Genomic DNA, 19,555 nt, shown 5'->3' with positions numbered 1-19,555 from the left:
GAAAGCATTTTGAAAACTGGAAAAAAATCTTATGAGGCATTATTTTATATAAAAAAACTCATGGACTCAATCTTATAAGACATTTCGTCTCGTGTCTTGTCCCATGCGTAATTGTGTTGTGTCACGATGCGTCTCATTGTATTTTATAGATGTCCAGTGTAAAAACAGATCTTTTTTTTTTGTTTGCAGGAGGATTAAAAAAAAAAAAACTATTACTCACGAAATAACTATTAAGACAACCCCAAGCTTGTGTGAATAGATACATTTAGGGTCCAAAACTAAAATATTTACAGATTATTCACAAACCAAATTTGAACTATGTTAAATATACTTATGTGCATAGTTGTTAGCGAAAGTGGATATGGATATTTATAAGATTGCACTCCAAAGGCGTTATTTACGAGCCTCTGGCTTCTTTTATTATTGCCCAGCCTTTGATAGTAGGCTGTTTTAAGTCTCACCTAAGAACATTAAATTCTTGTTGCGACAAGACATTTGATCACTTTGTGTGCTTCCTGTTCTCTCTGATGTTCAGCCAAGTTTATTACAATAGTCTTCTTATTTTACGCACAATGTACGTACATGCATTAACTATTAAGCAAGTTCCACGGCCCAGAAATAACACTTGATACTGTAATGACGACTGCCTGACACATTTGTAACAGAAAAAAAAGACACGAAATGCTTTAAGCCTGCAACCAAGAGGCACTGAAAGTGGTCTGTATTTTTTTTTAACTTTTTATTCTGAGATTGAGATTATTCTGAGATTATTCATAATTTGCAAACATTGTAATCTCCTACCAAGTCAAAATTTACCAGTCTATTTTTACTCCTTCTTCCCTCTCACATTACTTTTGTAAAAAAAAATTCCATCATTCTTTTAAAGGCTCATATACTTTGCGGAAGAAGTTGTGCAGTTTTTCAGGCCCTGTGTTGTGCGTACACAGCATTGATGAGTGAGGCCGTGTAAATGTGCACGTTTTCCCATTGTTGAGCCAGTTTGTGAAGTTGCTAATGTTAGGGAAAGAGACTGCAGACTGCAGATATTTAACTTTACGAGTTGTTTGAGATTCAGCATATGGTGTCTGACTTGGGTCTCATAGTCTAATCTAACAGCTGAAACACCTGAAGAGACTTGTTAAATGAATGAATGACTGAAAATAATTACTAAAGGAATATTAATTATTCTATATAAATACAAACTGGATTCGGTTGAAGTTGGGAAATTGTGTAAAATGTAAACAAAACCAAAATACAACGATTTGAAAATCCTTCTCAACCCATATTCAATTGAATACACTACAAAGACAACATATCTAACCTTCAAACTGATAAACTTAATTGTTTTTTGCCAAATAATAATTAACTTCTGCCCTCTGGGAGGCGGTACAGGAGCCTGCGCTCCCGCAGCACCAGACTTTCCAACAGCTTCGTACTCCAGGCTGTTAGGATCCTGAACTCGCTCCCCCTTTCAGCGTAGCGTCCTGTTCTTGCTGTATGCTCACTGGCTCGGTTTTGCCCCTCATATTCAATGGGTTATTGGTCTGTTTTTATTCATCGCTCATTTTATTTTATTTATTATTTATGGTTTGTGCCTTCTTGTTTTTGTTTTGTGTCGCCTACTTGTATGTCTCGTCACCGTGGGATGGAGGAAACGGAATTTCGGTTTCTTTGTGTGTCTTGACATATGAAGGGATTGACAATAAAGCTGACTTTGACTTTGACTTTGACTTTGAACTTCGAATTTCATGGCTGCAACACTTCCAGTAGAAGTTGGGAAAGGTGGCAAAAAATACTGAGAAAGCTGAAAAAAGCTCATCAAACACCTATTTGGAACATCCCACATGTGATCAGGCTAATTGGGTACCTTGAATGGGTATAAAAGGAGCCTCCCCAAACATGCTCAGTCATTCACAAGCAAGGATGGGGCGAGGTTCACTACTTTATATACAGTTTAAGAACAACATTTCTCAAAGCAAAATTGCAAGGAATTTAGGGATTTCAACATCTACGGTCCATAATATCATCAAAAGGTTCAGAGAATCTGGTGAAATCACTGCACGTAAGTGCCACGGCCGGAAACCAAGACTGAGTGACCGTGACCTTCGATCCCTCAGACGGCCTTAAAAACCGACATGAGTGTGTAAAGGATATCACTAAATGGGCTCAGGAAAACTTCAGAAAACCACTGTCAGTAAATACGGTTCATCACTACATCAGTAAGTGCGGGTTAAAACTCTACCACGCAAAGCAAAAGCCGTTTATGAACAACATCCAGAAACGCCGCCAGGGTTCTCTGGGCCTGAGCTCATGTAAAATGGACTGATGCACAATAAAAAAGTGTGTTGTGGTCTGATGAGTCCACTTTTCAAATTGTTTTTGGAAACACTGGACGTTGTGTCCTCCGGACCAAAGAGGAAGCGGACCATCCGGACTGTTATCAACGCAAAGTTCAAAAGCCAGCATCAGTGATGGTATGGGGGTGCATTAGTTCCCATGGCATGGGTGACTTACATTTCTGTGAAGGGAACATAAATGCTGAAAAGTACATACAGATTTTGGAGCAACATACATATGTTGCCATCCAAGCGACATCTTTTTCATGGACGTCGCTGCTTATTTCAGCAAGATAATGCCAAGCCACATTCTGCACGTGTTACAACAGCGTGGGTTCGAAGTAAAAGAGTCCAGGTTCTCCCCCGGCCCGCTTGCAGCCCAGACCTGTCTCCCTTTAAAAATGTGCAACCACAAACTGTCACAATATGAGATGATGATGTTAGCCCTTGATTTTACTGGAAAGGTTTCTGCCGCAGTTTTGTTTGGGTAACCAGAATTAATGAACGGAGACAATGTGTCAGGCTTCACTTTAACAATTTGTTTAATAACTAAGCTACACAGCAAGAATAAGCTATTGCATGCCACTGACCTCTAAATTATTGTCGGCGAGATGGAATTGTTGCAGCAGCTTGCCCGCTTGAATGGTAGCTTTTTGGATGTTTTTTTTCACAGTTGGTATGTTTTCAAATGCCTCTGTAAAAGAAAAAAAAACAACTGAAATTAGTAAACAATGTGAGGGGCAAAAATCACAAACAGGTTTGAAAAGGCAATAGAAAGAGTGATCAGTGTTCCTTCTTTATCTCGGCGGAAACATTCTAAAAAATGACCGAAACAAGTGAATTCTGTGGAGGTTGAAATTTTATTTACTTTTTAACATTTTGTTTTATTCTTCGCTTTCTGTGTGCTGATTCCAAAGCTCGCAGTTTTATTTGGCGTACTAATATAACTATCAGATCTATCACTAAATCACCTGCATCTTCTCACTGACTTGCAGATTTATTCAAATAAATGACAAAATAAATATGAGTAAATATATTGTTACAATATCCACACAAGACTTTTTTGAATCTTTTTTGAAGCGTTAAAGTGTCATAGCTCCTTTTTGCTTTTGCGTGCTGGCCGACTGACGCGCCCCCGCGGCCTAGCATCCGCACAAGACTTTTATAATTTTATTTTCATACACTCCATTGTACTTTTAAATATGTTATTGTATTTTAAACACTTTTTAAAACATTTTAAAGTATCACGGCTCCTCTCTGCTCTTGCGTGCTGGCCGACTGACATGCCCCTGTGGCCCAGCGCGAGCGCTTCCGCACAAGACTTTTATAATTTTATTTTTAAACACTTTATTGTATTTTAAAGCATTTAAACATTTTAAAGTGTAAATGGATCACGGCTCCGCTTTGCTCTTGCGGTGCTGACCGGCTGCCGCACCTCGGCAGCCCAGCGCGAGGGCATCCACACATTGCTCAGATGCACGCCCTGCGCTTAGTGCTCATTGTCAGTCGCTGTCCCAAATCATGGACGGTGGCATGATAGTGCTTTTTTCCTACGTGCGCGTTTACACTCACTGCCGTTGTCCCGACTGTTTCTGCACGGCGGTACAGTTTTCCTTCGGCGCGGCTGTGTCACGTCTCCGCTCTCGCCCTGCTGGCCTATGGCATTCCGCGCCCTACGCGCTAGACTTCTGAGGCGCGCATCGCCAATACAGAACTGCTAATCGTCAGTCCTCACAGTTTTGTCTGTTTTGACACGCACGCCTGCCATCTGATTCTCGTTTGCCTGACCCGCTGTGGTACGAGAGCTGACTGGCTCGTCATTTTAAAGTGTAAACGTACCCAGCGCGAGGGAATCCGCACAAGACTTATAATTTTATGACGGACGGGCAAACAGGACGATCCGATCGGGAGTGACAAGCAGACACGCAGTTCTACTTTGTTTGGCGATCGAGGAGCATGTGTAATGAAGCAAGATTGAGGTGCTGCTAATATGTTGATACAGACGGAGTGAATAAAGTGCGGGAAGCTGAGATCTCCCCACAACTGCTCTGTCCACACCTCTATCAACGTTGTCACCTACTCTCTCTCGCAGAGGCCGCGCCCGCACTCCAGATCCGCGAGGAGGAAGTGCGCCAGATGTTCCGGAGACAAAAGATCAGGAAGGCACCGGGCTCAGACGGCGTGTCACCTTCCTGCTTGAAAGTCTGTGCTGAGCAGCTGGCACCCACCTTTGCACGGATCTTCAACCGTTCTCTGGAGCTGTGTGAGGTGCCCTCGTGCTTCAAGAGCTCCACCATCGTTCCAGTGGCCAAGAAGCCCACCATCACAGCGTTGAATGACTATAGACCTGTCGCACTGACATCTGTGGTCATGAAATCTTTCGAGAGGTTAGTACTGAACCACCTGAAGGATGTCACGGGCCCCCTGCTTGACCCCCTCCAGTTTGCCTCCCGGGCAAACAGGTCGGTGGACGATGCGGTCAACATGGGACTGCACTACATCCTGCACCACCTGGACTCCCCAGGAACGTACGCCAGGATCCTGTTCGTGGACTTCAGCTCGGCGTTCAACACCATCGCTCCTGACATCCTCCAACAGAAGCTCATCCAGCTTGCGGTGCCTGCCTCCACCTGTCAGTGGATCACCAGCTTCCTGACCAACAGGAGACAGCGTGTGAGGCTGGGGGGCATCACATCTGACGCCCGGACCACCAATACTGGAGCCCCTCAGGGGTGCGTTCTCTCCCCACTGCTCTTCTCTCTCTACACCAACGATTTCTTCTCAGGTGACTCTCCTGTGAAGCTCCTGAAGTATGCTGACGACACCACTCTCATCGGACTGATCCAGGACGGTGATGAGACTGCGTACAGACAGGAGGTGGAGCGGCTGGTCCACTGGTGCAGCCAAAACCACCTGGAGCTGAACCCGCTCAAGACCGTGGAGATGACAGTGGACTTCAGGCGAGACCCTTCACCACCTTTACCCCTCACTATCCGCAGTAATACTTTTCTCTCCACGGACACCTTCAAGTTCCTGGGAACCACAATCTCTCGGGACCTGAAATGGACCGGCCACATAGACTCTGTACGGAAGAAGGCCCAGCAGAGGCTGTACTTCCTGAGACAGCTCAAGAAGCTCAACCTGCCGCGAGAGCTTCTGAAGACCTTCTACACTGCCATCATCCAGTCTGTCCTCTGCACCTCCATCACTGTCTGGTTTGGATCGGCCTCCAAACAAGACAAGCACAGACTGCAACGGACAATCAGGACTGCAGAAAAGATAATTGGAATCAACCTCCCATCTATCCAAGACTTGTACCTCTCCAGGACCAGGAAACGTGCAAGGAACATCTCTACAGACCCTTCTCACCCAGGTTGCAGTCTGTTTGAACTACTCCCCTCCGGACGGCGTTATAGAGCTCGGTACGCCAAAACCAGCAGACACAGAGACAGCTTCTTCCCCCAGGCTGTTGCTCTGATGAACTCACACCACTCTTAGAGTCTCAGAGTCATTACTGTGCAATAACATCCTGCTCTCCACACCTTTTTTGAATTTGTCCACACTGTTTGTACTTTGTGTCCTCTCTGCATCCATTGCAGCCTGGTCATCCTGGATAAGGGACCTTCCCATCTGTGGTCTCTTCTCAAGGTTTCTCAATTCCCCTAGCTGGAGTTTTGAGTTCTTCCTTGCCCTCTTGGGAGTTTAAGATCAGGGGATGTTTGAGAATATTTGCCATTTTTCACATGTCCTGAGTGTTGTTAGTCACCTAAATGTTGAACAGAGGCTGTGATTTACCGAAGTCAAATTCCTTGTTTGGCACGCTCAAACATGGCGAATAAAAAACTCTTGAATCTTGAATAAAGTGTAGTCAGAAATGCTAAGCCAATCAGCTGCAAGGACACAGATCCACATGTTCCCATTGGTCATTAGTGTCATATGGGCAGACAAATCCCTGCGCTCCAAGTGACGGCGCAAAAAGCCACGACCATCGGGGAGTTGCTGATGGTGTAGGAATGTACTTGCCTGTCTTGTTGCCTGGCTTGTGTGCTTCATTGCATATGACGTTGTGATTGTGTGTGGCAGACTTAAAAAAATAAAAATAAAAATCCGCGATAGAGCGAGGCGCAGTAGATGAACTGCAAAGTAGCGAGGGATTACAAGAATCAAGAATTTTTATTGGCCATGTTTGAGCATGCCAAACTAGGAATTTGACTTCGGTACATCTCAGCCTCTGTTCAACATTTAGGTGACTAACAACACTCAGGACATGTGCGAAAATTGACAAATATTCTCAAACATCCCCTGATCTTAAAATCCCAGGAGGGCAAGGAAAAACTCAAAACTCCTACTAGGGGAAATGAGAAACCTTGAGAAGAGTCCATTACTATATAATGATTAGTTTAACTTCTAAGTACTCAGAAGTGAAGCATGAAGAATGGAAATGTGGGAAAGAGTACTTTGGCATGGAAAATAATGAAAATAGTAAAAACATTAGCTAGGATCAATATTGTATCACCATGACCCTGAAGATAAGAAATGAGAAATCTACACGAATTGGCGCCAGCAAAAGTCCAAGAGCTGCTGGTCCAAGGATTGGACGAGATGTAGCAGGCTTGGGGGGAAAATTGGACTTTAAGATACCCAAAAAAGGAGAAGACCAGTGGTCCCCACCTCTTGTTACGAAAACAAGTGAAGTGTATAAAAATGTGTGAGTTGTTTTATGGGGCACGGTTCTTTCATATCGTGGGGGAGAATGCCCGATGCCGTATAATTTGCCTTTTTCCTGAACGCAGAATTAATATAATCGGATAAAATGTATTCAAGTGTGGTTTGTGTCTCAGTGAACATTTTTGTTTAGATGGAAACAAACACACTTTGAAGTTGGATGTGGGTAATGGCTGATACGAAGCGGAGGGCAATTGGGGTGCCAACAAAAATAATACAATACATTTTCCAACACCGTTTCATTTTAGGTCACTTGCCCTTCCTTAAATGATGCCAGTATCCACCATGATTCCTGATTGTGTCCACCTGTTTTCCATTACCCTCACGTGTGAAGTATATTAGGTGTAGTAATGAGGGATTGGGATATTTGGTTGCATTAAGCCCTGATACCATGTACCTTGGTAATTTTCAAGACAACACTCAACACTATCAGGACAAGTATTAGGCTAAGATAATGCTGGCTGCTGAAAAATAAAGAATTGAGAGAGGACAATAATTATAATTCCATCAAAGGACCAGTGGATATGAAACATTTTCCAAATGGAAAGAATAACATCCAGACTGAGACTCCAAGACTGAAGATTGCATAGGAAGTGGGAAAATTGGTCAAATGTGGAGAAACTCCATGGACTGATTGCTGATGGCCATGATTTTATTTCTCTTTTTTAATTCCCACCCCTAGGGTCCGACCTGGCACAGCCCGAAAAGGCAACTTGAGAACTCCATTTCCAATAGGCTCACCACCTGTGGGAGGGGCCAAAGGGGCACTGTGAGTTGGCCAGCAGCCAAAGGTGGGGTTGGATCCACAGCTACCGAAGCTAGCTCTAGGGAAGTGGAATGTCACCTCTCTGACAGGGAAGGAGCCCAAGCTGGTGTGCAAGGTAGATAAGTTCTGACAAGACAGTCAGACTCACCACACATAGCTTGGGTTCCGGTACAAGCCCTCTCAAAAGGGGCTGGACTCTCTTCCACTCTGGAGTTGCCCACGGTGAGAGGTGAGACCAGGTGTGGGCATACTTATTGCCCCCCGGCTAGGCGCCTGCACATTGGGGTTCACGTTGGTGAATGACAGGGTAGCCTCCTGGTGGGGGGACTGGTCCTGACTGTTGCTTGTGTCTATGTAACAAACCGCAGCTCAGAGTATCCACCCTTTTTGGAGTCCTTGGAGGGTGTGCTGGACTGCGCTGCTCCAAGGGACTTCATTGTTCATCAGGGTTACCAATGGGCATTGACAGTAAGACCTGGAGGGGTATGATTGGGAGGAATGGACCCCCCAATCAGAACCCCAGGGGTGTTTTGTTATTGGACTTCTGTGCGCAACATTGTTTATCCATAAACACAATGTTCAAGCATAAGGTTGTCCATGTGTGCATTTGGCACCAGGACACCCAAGGCCACAGTTCAATGAGCGACTTTGTAGTCACGTCATAGGATTTGCAGCCGCATGTTTTGGATACTTGAGTATAGAGAGGGTCAGAGCTGTTACTTGATCACCACCCGGTGGTGTGTTGGCTCCGATGGTGGGGAAGGTGCTGGTGTGACGTGACAAACCAAAACGCATTGTGAGGGTCTGTTGGGAACATCTAGAACAGGTCAACTGCGGTCCACGGGACGATAATTTGCAGCCCCCTTCTTAATATGAAAGATTAATGTAAGTGCGGCCCACAAAATTTATATAAATGACACTTGTGGTGTGCAGAGATGAATTAACCAATCACGGTGAGGTATATGGCTCTGGAGGGCGGGACATCGGCCGGGCTGTCCAATGCTTCGCTCACTTATTCATTCATTCCTCCAGTCAGCTGGAGCCGGAAACCGTGAAGCCGCTGACTCCGCTCGGCGCCCACAGTCCTCGAATTAATTGTAGGCGCGTTGCGAGTGAAACTGAAACTTAATAAGTGCGTTTACATGACACTTGAGAAATTCGGATAACTGCCGTTGTTCGATACGATCGGAGGAGAACTCCGATCGCTATCCAGATCTCTGTCATGTATACGCCTTTCTCCGATAAAGATCGGAGAGCGCAAGTGCGCATGCGCCACAGCCCCGCGCAACTGAAACGTTAAAGTTAAACCCGAGACTAACTCCAAGTGGAATCACATATTACAGAGCCCCAAATATGTCTCTTTCAAAGCCTGCAGTGAAGAGAAAGGTCGGTGATGAGCAAAGACAATTTCAGGAAAAGTGGGACGTGTAATATTTCTTTGTTGAGCACAGGGGCACCCCGACGTGTCTTATTTGTACTAAAAAAGTTGCGGTGCACAAGGAAAAGATGTCAAAGATGGCGGCGCGTGCATACGCAGCGACCTCTCTCTGTCCCGCCCGAACGGTGTTTTGTTCGTCTGATGAGTGTTTGTCCGGCAGTTTTGTGTGTTCGTCTCGTCGTACTGAGTCGTGCTACGAGTACGGCAGGCAGGTTCTGCTCGACATCGGCGAAAGCGAGTTTTGTCGAGTTCTGGACTTTGATGCGGGGACATTAAAGGAGCTCGGACTGCTACGTCCTGTAGCGTCGCCGGACTCGTCTGCTATTCCTCCCCCGGTTGGGAAGCGTCGGAAGCAGTGTGCGAGGAGGCTGAAGAGGGGCAAGCGTGGGGGCGTCCGGGCCAGGCTGGCGGCCAACCCAGCTCGCCCGGCCGTGCCTTCCATTCTTCTGGCGAATGTTCGATCGCTGGACAACAAAATGGATTACATTCGCTTGCTGAGATCTACAAACCGGACAGTGCGTGACTGCTGTGTGCTCGTGTTCACTGAGACTTGGTTGGCCGTCAACATTCCGGACTCAGCTGTACGTCTGGAGCGGCTAGCGTGCTATCGGGCGGACCAGGCCATTGTACAAGGCGGAAAATCTCGTGGAGGTGGAATATGCGTCTACATCCGTGACGAGTGGTGCCGGGACTCTGTGGTGGTATGCAAGCACTGTTCGCCACTGGCGGAGTTTGTGATCATTAAGTGCCGTCCTTTTTACCTGCCAAGGGAATTTACCGCGATTCTGCTGGTCGCGGTTTACATCCCGCCTTCCAACATCGAAGGCGACAGGATCGCGGCTCTTAGTGAACTGTACCAGGCTGTCAGTGAACAACAGACAGCGCACCCTGACGGTTTCACCATCTTCGCTGGGGATTTTAATCATGCTAACCTGAAGTCTGTTTTTCCGAGGCTTCACCAGCATGTTAATTTTCCTACGCGTGGCGACAGCTTCCTGGACCTGGTCTACTCTTCGCATAAAGGAGCTTTCAGAGCCGCCCCCCTCCCCCATCTTGGACTTTCTGACCATATCACTGTTATGCTTTTGGCCGCATACAGACAAATGGTGAGAACATCCAGACCGGTTCGCAAGCGGGTACGGGTGTGGCCTGAGGGTGCCTCTGATGCGCTTCGTGACTGCTTTGGCTCTACTGACTGGGACATGTTTAGGAGGGCTGCCACTTGCGACGGTCGGACAGACATTGAGGAGTATACTGACTCTGTTTCCTCCTACATCGGGAAGTGCATTGATGATGTGACTCACTCAAAATCCATCGTCACTCGGGCTAACCGGAAGCCATGGCTGACTGGGGCTGTCTTCAGGCTGCTGAGGGCCAGGGACAAAGCCTTTAGAGCGGGGGATGAGGCTGGCTTGAGGACTGCGAGGGCCGACCTGTCCCGGGGCATCAAAGAAGCGAAGAGGGCGTTCTCGTGCAAAATTACCGCTCACTTCAAGGACAGCAGGGACGCACGGAGCCTTTGGCAGGGCATTCAGACCACCACGGACTACAAGCCCGCGCCGCAGAGCTGTGAAGGCGACGTCCGTCTGCTCAATGACCTCAACCGCTTCTTTGCTCGCTTCGACGCTCAGAACAGCACTTGCCCGCTGAAGGCCACTCCCCCTTCCCACGAGCTGCCCCTGTGCCTCTCCGCCGACAGCGTGAGGAGGGCGCTTGCCGCTATCAACATCCGTAAGGCGGCGGGCCCTGACAACATCCCGGGTCGAGCGCTGAAGGACTGCGCTGGTGAGCTGACGGGTGTCTTCACGGACATCTTTAAAACTTCCCTGCGGCAGGCCATCGTTCTGTCGTGTTTCAAAGCTGCCACCATCGTACCTGTGCCGAAGAAACCTGCTCCGTCCTGCTTCAATGACTACCGCCCCGTGGCACTTACGCCCATCATCATGAAGTGCTTTGAGAGGCTTGTCATGGAGCACATCCGATCCGTTCTCCCCCCCACCATTGACCCCTTCCAGTTTGCGTACCGAGCCAAACGGTCCTCTGAGGATGCCATCTGCTCTGCCCTCCACTCGGCCCTCACCCACCTGGAGAGGAGGGACTCGTATGTGAGATTGCTGTTTGTGGACTTCAGTTCTGCCTTCAACACCATTGTGCCACAACGTCTCATCAGCAAACTTGACAAGCTGGGCCTCAGTACCTGCCTCTGCAACTGGCTACTGGACTTCCTCTGTCAGAGGCCACAGGTGGTACGTGTTGGCGACAAAATCTCCGCCAGCATCACGCTGAGCACGGGGGCCCCCCCAAGGCTGCGTGCTCAGTCCGCTGCTCTTCACCCTCCTGACGCATGACTGCACTGCCACCTACAGCGACAACCGCATAGTGAAGTTTGCTGACGACACGACTCTGGTGGGTCTCATCACCAAGGGAGACGAGACTCAATACAGGCTGGAGTTTGACCTTCTGACCACGTGGTGCAGGGACAACAACCTCCTGCTGAACGTCGACAAGACCAAGGAGATTGTTGTTGACTTCCGGAAGGGTCACACCCAACACCTGCCGCTGACCATCGACGGTGCTGTGGTGGAGAGAGTGGGCAGCGCCAGGTTCCTGGGGGTGCACATCAGTGAGGATCTCTCCTGGTCCACCAACACCGCATCACTGGCGAAGAAGGCCCAGCGCCGCCTGTACTTCCTGCGGAAACTCAGGCGAGCGGGCGCTCCTCCGGCCGTCATGACTACATTTTACCGCGGCACCATTGAGAGCGTCCTCTCCAGCTGTATTGCTGTTTGGGATGGCAGCTGCACTGACTACAACTTGAAGGCCCTGCAGCGCGTAGTGAACACGGCTGGTAAGACTATTGGTGCTTCTCTCCCCTCCTTGAAGGACATTTACACCTCCCATCTCACCCGCAAGGCGACCACGATTGTGAGTGATGTGAGTCACCCCGCTCACTCTTTGTTTGATCTTCTGCCCTCTGGGAGGAGGTACAGGAGCCTGCGCTCCCGCACCACCAGACTCACCAACAGCTTCATACTCCAGGCTGTTAGGATCCTGAACTCGCTCCCCCTTTCTGCGTAGCGTCCTGTACTTTGCGCTATGCTTACTGTCTGCTGTATGCACACTGGCTCAGTTTTGCTCCTCTTATTTATTGGGTTATTTGTTTATTATTTGTTCATCGCTCATATTATTTATTTATTATTTATTGTTTGTGCCTACCGTTTTTTCCGTGTATAATACGCAAAATTTAACTAATTTATTGTCCTAAAATCTGGGGTGCGCATTATACATGGGTACAATTTTCTTTTAATTTTTTTTTTTTAATTTAATTTTTTTTTTTATTTTTTTTTTTTTTTAAGAAAATCATGGTACTGGTACGAGTATTGATTTATGTATGTTCTCTTCTTGTCATGTTGTGAAAGAATGTGGGTTGAATAAATACCGAAAGAACAATAGTGTGTTTGTACTGTGCTCTGGTCATTTCGTCAAAGAAGGGATAATAGTCCTCTTCTCTTCTTGACTGACAATGAATGTGATAGCTTAATACAATCAGCAAATAACAAAATGCGTATTACAGGTAATATTTTATTTCACAACACTTTGCCTTGTTCCTTTCGTCTCTGCTGTTCACTTCAAACACGCTCCATACGAACGCAATGCTCTCGTATCAGACGCTTGCTCGATCACCTGCTCGTTTGCTGTCACAATGTACCCTACACAAATCCGAAACATTTGTTGCGGCTCCGAGTCACGACGAGGGGCAAGTTTTGGTTTCCAAGGGTGTTTTTATTCCTCTTCAACGTCTCTCCCATACAGAGCCGCCTTTTTCACATGTCCGCACGTCACTTTCCTCTCTTTTCATCTGATCGCGGTGGTGCCTTTACGGGCAGTCGGAGAAATCAACGCCAACAAAAAAAATACATCCAGCCTAGTTAAGACCATACCAAAGACTATAAAAATGGGACCCATTGCCTCCCTGCGTGTGTGACGATCATTGGGACTTTAAAAAAAAAAAAAAAAAAAAAAATTTAAAAAAAAAGAAAAAAAAAAAAAAAAAAATTGGGTGCGTATTATACATGGGTACAGGCTTTTTTCCAGCATCAACATGCCATTGTTAGGGTGCGTATTATACATGGGGGCGTATTATACACGGAAAAAAACGGTACTTGTTTTTATTTTGTGTCGTCTACTGGTATGTCTATCGTGTACTATGTCTCGTCACCGTGGGATAGAGGAAACGGAATTTCGGTTTCTTTGTGTGTCTTGACATATGAAGGGATTGACAATAAAGCTGACTTTGACTTTGGACTTTGAATACAATTTGAAATGTCATTATACAACTAGACATGCTTGAGAGTACAAAAAATACCAGGGAGATGAGAGAGCCAACCAGGTTGCCAGTCTTAAAACACGTCTGCCGAGGCAACAAGATTTCTTTAAGAAAGCAACCACAGAGAATAATGCAGATGTTAGGGTTTGCAGAATATCTTCATCGTATGATTATGTTGGAATGTAACCTGTGATAATTTACCTAGCCTGTCCTGTCTTACCAAAAGTAGTAGACCAAAGTGCTAAGCTCTTTTCACCTGATTGACTAGCTGCAGAGGAAGCAATCAGAGTTGCTTTGTTTCCACAAAGTCGTAAAAGGCCCCCTGCTATGCTTTGATCAGCAGGGGAGCGGCTACACCCCATCCTGTGTTCCAACACCCCCACTTTCAACCCCACTGTGTTTCTTCTCAATAAATATGCACCTGATGAGGCCTGACTTCAGACTTCATTCGACCATCGCTGTAAGCACAGCGACGAGTGAACTCTCCGCCTGCAGGTGTCTGAAACGACTAACTTGTCTCCAGTGTGGTTCTTGCAAAATAAGTTAGAGTGAACACTACCCTAACATTTTGGTGCCGAAACCCGGGACCCTCATACCCGCCATCTGGCTGACGGAGGACGACGCGCTGTACACCGTCGACGGGCCAGCGTCCATTAGGAGGACCTGGTAAAGAAAGACCTGGGAAGGAAATTCTTCACTGGGCCAGCATCTTAGGTCTGCCTTCGTCTGACAGAGGTGGATTGACGGGACCCGGCAGTGCAACGAACCAGGGGACAAGTAAGTTAACGCCCTAAAGTTGTGTGATTGTGTTGTTGTGAAACGCGTAAAAGGTAGAGGTGCACGGAATATAGCTTGGGTTCGAGTCCCAGGGGAAGTAACAGACTAAGAAAAGCAGAGCTTCTTTTTCGTTCATCGAAGAAGTGCGTAGATTCTTCTTTGTCTGTTCTTCCAAGCTGAGGGATCTGGCTTGGGTTAGAGTCCCAGTGGAAGGAACGTGCTAAGAAACACGGAGCTTCTTTTTTGTTAATCAAAGAAGGGTGTAGATATTTCTTTGTACGTTTCTCCGGCCAAAGAACAGCTTGGGTTCAAGTCCCAGTGGAAGGAACGGGCTAAGAAAGAACAGAGTTTCTTTTTCCTAATTGAAGAAGGGCGTAGATTCTTTTTTCTGTCCGTTCCTCCAAGCTGTGTTGTAGGGTTTTACACCCATCCTGGATAGGCCTAAAAATAAAAAGCGCTGGTGTTTGTGTGGTTGAGAGTGCGACTGGTAGGATAAATTGACTGCAAAGAGAATTTGGTGGAAGGTCAATTTAAACCTGCATTGAGGATCCTCAAAGAAAATAAAAATATAAATAGATTGTATAAACCTAAAATACCGAATTAAGATGGGAAACAAAACCGGTAAATCCCTAGCTCTTGAAGGAGATGAGAAGTACATGGCGAGTAAATTTCTTAATTGTATGCAATACATGCCAAAGTGGAAGAAAAAGTACGGAGTAGAAGGGAAGTTGAAAGTTGAAGTGTGGAAGGTAGTGGTTGATGTTTTGGAGGAGAGTGTGAATAGGAAGTCAAAGGGACTGAAAAAGAAAAGTAAAGAGAAAGAATTGATTTGTGCTAGAATGTGGTTGAATGCTTCACAAGAGAGAAGAGAACAAATCCAAAAGACAAAAGATAGAAAGTTGAAAAGTGATGAGGCTGCGACTATGTTTGTCAGGCCGGAAGACAATGAGGCCACAGTGCGCAGGCGCACTGTCCCGGCCACGGCTCCAGCCGCAGCTGGGAATGCAGCTCAAGCGGAGCAAGCGGGATCATCCGCTTGTATGCAAAACTTGTATCCAGGTTTAACAGACCTGCACCCTCCCCCATATAACAGAAAAAAAAATCAGGGTCACATTACTAGAAGTCCTGTACAAACACGAAGTTTGACCACTGCTGCTAGATTTTCCCAAAATTTGGACAATGTTGATGTGTGCCCAATGATACAGGTGCCAAACCCTATTGTAGGGGAAGGCCAACCTCCACATACGTATGTTTTTCGGCCATGGACTTTGGAAGAGGCAAGAAAAGCAGTTGAAGGGGTTACCCCTGTTGCCGAAGACCCAGATAAATGGGCTGAAGACATGGCTGGAATCATACATTCCTATAGACTGAATGGGCATGAAGCAGGAGAAGCTGCAATGTCTTCCTTGGGAAAGGACTGGGCAAAAGTTAGAGGTCATTATACGGGTAGAAATAATCAAGGGCCCTTTCCCTATCCCGTTGAGGGAAATCAATTGGTAGGAGAGTATGCAGCACAATGGAATGATCTTGTGCAAAGAGTGCGAACTGTATTTCGAAAACGAGCGAATTATGGTCATTTGGCAGGAATTAAACAGAAGCCTGGGGAAGATACTGATGATTTTCGCTTAAGATTTGAAAAAGAATTCAGGGTGCATAGCGGCATCCCATTCAATGATGCAGCTGAGAGTGCTTATCAGCAACAGCTTAAAAATGCGCTCCTTACTAACTTCCGCCCTGAAATCGGCAACTGGGTGAGGAAACATTTGGTGGAAGTAGATATTGCAAGTGTGACAACAACTATGCAATGGGCCAGACATGCTGAAAAAGTGATCAAAAGAGGCAAAAGTTCTGATGTATTTCATCTAGGCGATGATGATGATGTTGACCTAGATGAAGATACAACAGTCTTCTTTCATGGGTCCCAGCAGGCCAGAGGAAGAGGTCGAGGCCAGCAAGGTCGCAGGCCGCCGTATAATTCAAAACCCCCATCAGATTCAGAGACCTGTTGGAACTGTGGGAGACGGGGACACTTCGCAAGAGAGTGTCGTCAGGCAAAACGACACCTATCAAAGGGTGGAGGAAGGGGCAGAGGAAAAGCCAGATTGTCAGCATGACTAGACTCCCCCCATGTGATCTCTTGTGCTCCCACAGAGGAAGAGATAGTAGATGTCCATGCAGCATGGGACATTTTGAACGCATTAAAAGAAAAACCATATGTTACCTTAAACATTGGAGGAAGCGAAGTAGAGTTTTTGTGTGATACCGGAGCGTGTAAAACCGTAATAAAAACTAAAGTCCCAACTCTAAAGGCCTCCCTGAATACTATTTGGGTAAAGTCTGCTGATGGGCAGGTACACAAGGAGAGTATCTCCAATCCAGTTGTAGTGAGAGATGATGAAACGGGAGTCATAGCTTCAGTCTCGATTGTGCTATCCCCAAAATGTCCCATAAACCTTCTGGGACGAGATCTGATGACTAGATTGGGAATTGCAATAATCCCAGTAAAGGATGGCATGCGAGCATGTAGAGTGAGAGATGTAGACTCATATGCTGCGCAGGCAGGTGAGCGGATTTGCTGTTCCTATGACATCTCTGCTGAACAGAATCCCGAGCTACCAGGCAATTTGCTGAGGGAAGCCCGGAAACAATTGACGCGACCGGAATCAGCCATGACTTGTAATGAATTACATGTCTCCATGAACATCCTCACTGATCCACAAGATGACTATATTAAGAGCTTTCTCAGTGACACAGAAGTAACTTTAACAATCACTGCTCTGTACACTGATCGCAGGTCATTTGCAGCTGCTGCTGTGCTCCTGCCCGCTCCTCAGGATGACAAATACAAGTTGTCGGCTGTACCCCACGTTTCATTGTTTAAACCTCACAGTATAACATGGGCAGATGTGGGTTGCCGGATTAAACTTGTGGATTCTGTCACAGACTATGTGGACAAAGGTGATGGGTGGAGCTACAGCACCAGTTGTGACGTGTGGAAGCAAACTGTGTGTGAAGTAGCTGTCTGTAGGGCATGCGCTTATGCGCGTCCCTGACTAGTTAACATTTGTTTGAATGAAAAGGAGGAGGGGGAACTGGCTGGGCTTCCTGACAAACTGTGGACAAAGGGGCCATCTGATGTAGGACTGTTAACATCCATTCCGCCAGTGCAAATCAAACCAAGATCAGAGTGGCGTCCAAGAGTTAAGCAATATCCTTTAAAACAGGAGGCAATAAACGGGATTGCCCCTGTTATAAATGATCTTTTGTCAGGAGGAATCATTAGGAAGTGCTCGGATTCTCCTTGCAACACACCTATTTTCCCAGTCCAAAAGGCCAATAAAATTGATTGGCGAATGATACAAGATTTACGAGCGGTGAATGATGCAGTGCAGACAAGAGCACCTAATGTGCCTGACCCACACACACTTCTGAACACTTTGAAACCTAACCATAAGTTTTTCACAGTAATTGATCTTAGCAATGCGTTTTTCTCAGTGCCAATTCACCCAGACTCACAGTCTTGGTTTGCGTTTACCTTTAAAGGGCAAAGTTATACGTACACCAGATTGCCACAGGGATTCGCTGATAGTCCAACTATTTTCACGCAAGCTATCATGGCTTGTTTGGCTGATTTTCAGATGTCAAACAAGAGCCAGCTTCTAGTTTATGTAGACGATCTCCTGGTGGCCTCTGAAACCGAAGCTGCTTGCAAGGAAGACTCCTTAGCATTGTTGCACTATCTCTGCAAAACAGGGAATAAAGTGAACAAGAACAAACTCCAATGGGTCAGACGGGAAGTGAACTATTTAGGTCACACGTTGACAGCTTCTGGAAGACAGATACAGAAAACCAGAAAGCAGATCATTGCAGATGCACCAAAACCGGAGACAAAGAAACAAATTATGTCGTTTTTGGGGCTCTGCAATTACTGCAGAGCATGGATCCCACATTATGCGGAAAAGACGCAACCGCTGTTGGATATTGCGCATGGAGTCCCCATGGCAATGACAGAAAAAATAATGTGGACACCAGCAGCAGATGATGCTTTTGTAGTGCTGAAACAGGCTCTGATGGAAACCACATCTCTTATCTTGCCAGATTACAATAAGACCTTTGTACAAACAGCAGACTGCAGGAATGGGTTTATGACCTCAGTGTTGCTGCAGAGCCATGGCAGCAAACTACGACCAATTGCATTTTATTCAAAAAAATTGGATCCAGTGGCTCAGTCCTTGCCAGACTGTGTCCAAGCAGTATGCGCGGCAGCGCTTGCAGTGAGACAATCTGCAGATGTGGTGCTCTTTCACAAAATGGAGCTACTAGTTCCACATGCTGTAGATGTGCTGCTACTACAAAGCAAGATGAACTTTTTGTCACCTGCCAGACACCTATCCTACACTGCTACACTCCTGTCACAACCACACATTCTGATAAAGAGGTGCACAGTCCTTAACCCGGCGACGCTGATCCCGTTGCCAGGGGATGGCACCCCACATAACTGTTTGGAAGCTACAGAACATCTACAGCTGCCCAGACAAGATTTAATTGACACACCACTTGACAAAGGGGAAAAGTGGTTTGTGGATGGGTCATGTTCGAAGGATCATAAGGGGAACAATCAAAGTGGGTATGCAATTGTGAAATTGCCAAACCAGATTGTTGAAGCAGAGAAGCTTCCATACAACAGGTCGGCGCAGGCTGCTGAGCTAATTGCACTAACAAGAGCTTGTGAATTGGCGGAAGATAAGGAAGTCACTGTATACACAGACAGTCAGTATGCGTTTTCTACTCTGTTCTATTTTGCAAAGCAATGGGAGCGCAGGGGGTTGACAACATCAACTGGTAAGCCAGTTACCCATGCCTCCTTGTTGAAAGACTTGTTGCAGGCCGTTCATTTACCTGCTAAACTGGCTGTGTGTAAATGTGCTGCTCACACCACAGGCACAGACGAAGCCTCGAATGGAAACAGACTAGCGGACAGAATTGCTAAAGAAGCGGCAGCAGGGAAACATGGCCATGAATTTTTTTTAATAGATTCAGAGGACACGCAACTCATAGATAAGACTATACTGACAGAGATGCAGGGCAATGCTCCAATGGTGGAAAAACGAATGTGGACGACAAAAGGAGCAATAGCGGACACAGATAATATCCTCCGCGTCGATGACAAACCTGTTTTGCCTAAG

At 46.5% G+C, this 19,555-nt stretch overlaps 1 protein-coding gene across 10 annotated transcripts in view; it reads right to left on the bottom strand.

The window, feature by feature from the left end:
- Nucleotides 1–19,555, bottom strand: part of rab3gap1 (RAB3 GTPase activating protein subunit 1) — a 176,501-nt gene that overhangs the window by 17,575 nt on the left and 139,371 nt on the right. For all 10 annotated transcript variants that reach the window (XR_005101404.1, XM_037280619.1, XM_037280621.1 and 7 more), the window contains one exon: nucleotides 2,927–3,030. Coding sequence is in view for 9 of the 10 variants with exons in the window: in XM_037280619.1 (XP_037136514.1) it covers nucleotides 2,927–3,030 (104 nt within the window). In the remaining variant the exon portion in view is untranslated. The remainder of the gene's footprint in view (nucleotides 1–2,926; nucleotides 3,031–19,555) is intronic.

This window comes from Syngnathus acus, chromosome 21 (genome assembly GCF_901709675.1).
Source record: "Syngnathus acus chromosome 21, fSynAcu1.2, whole genome shotgun sequence".
NCBI classification, from domain to species: Eukaryota; Metazoa; Chordata; class Actinopteri; order Syngnathiformes; family Syngnathidae; genus Syngnathus; species Syngnathus acus.
Note: the sequence above shows the minus strand (reverse complement) of the source record. Positions and strands in the feature narration are given on the sequence as shown.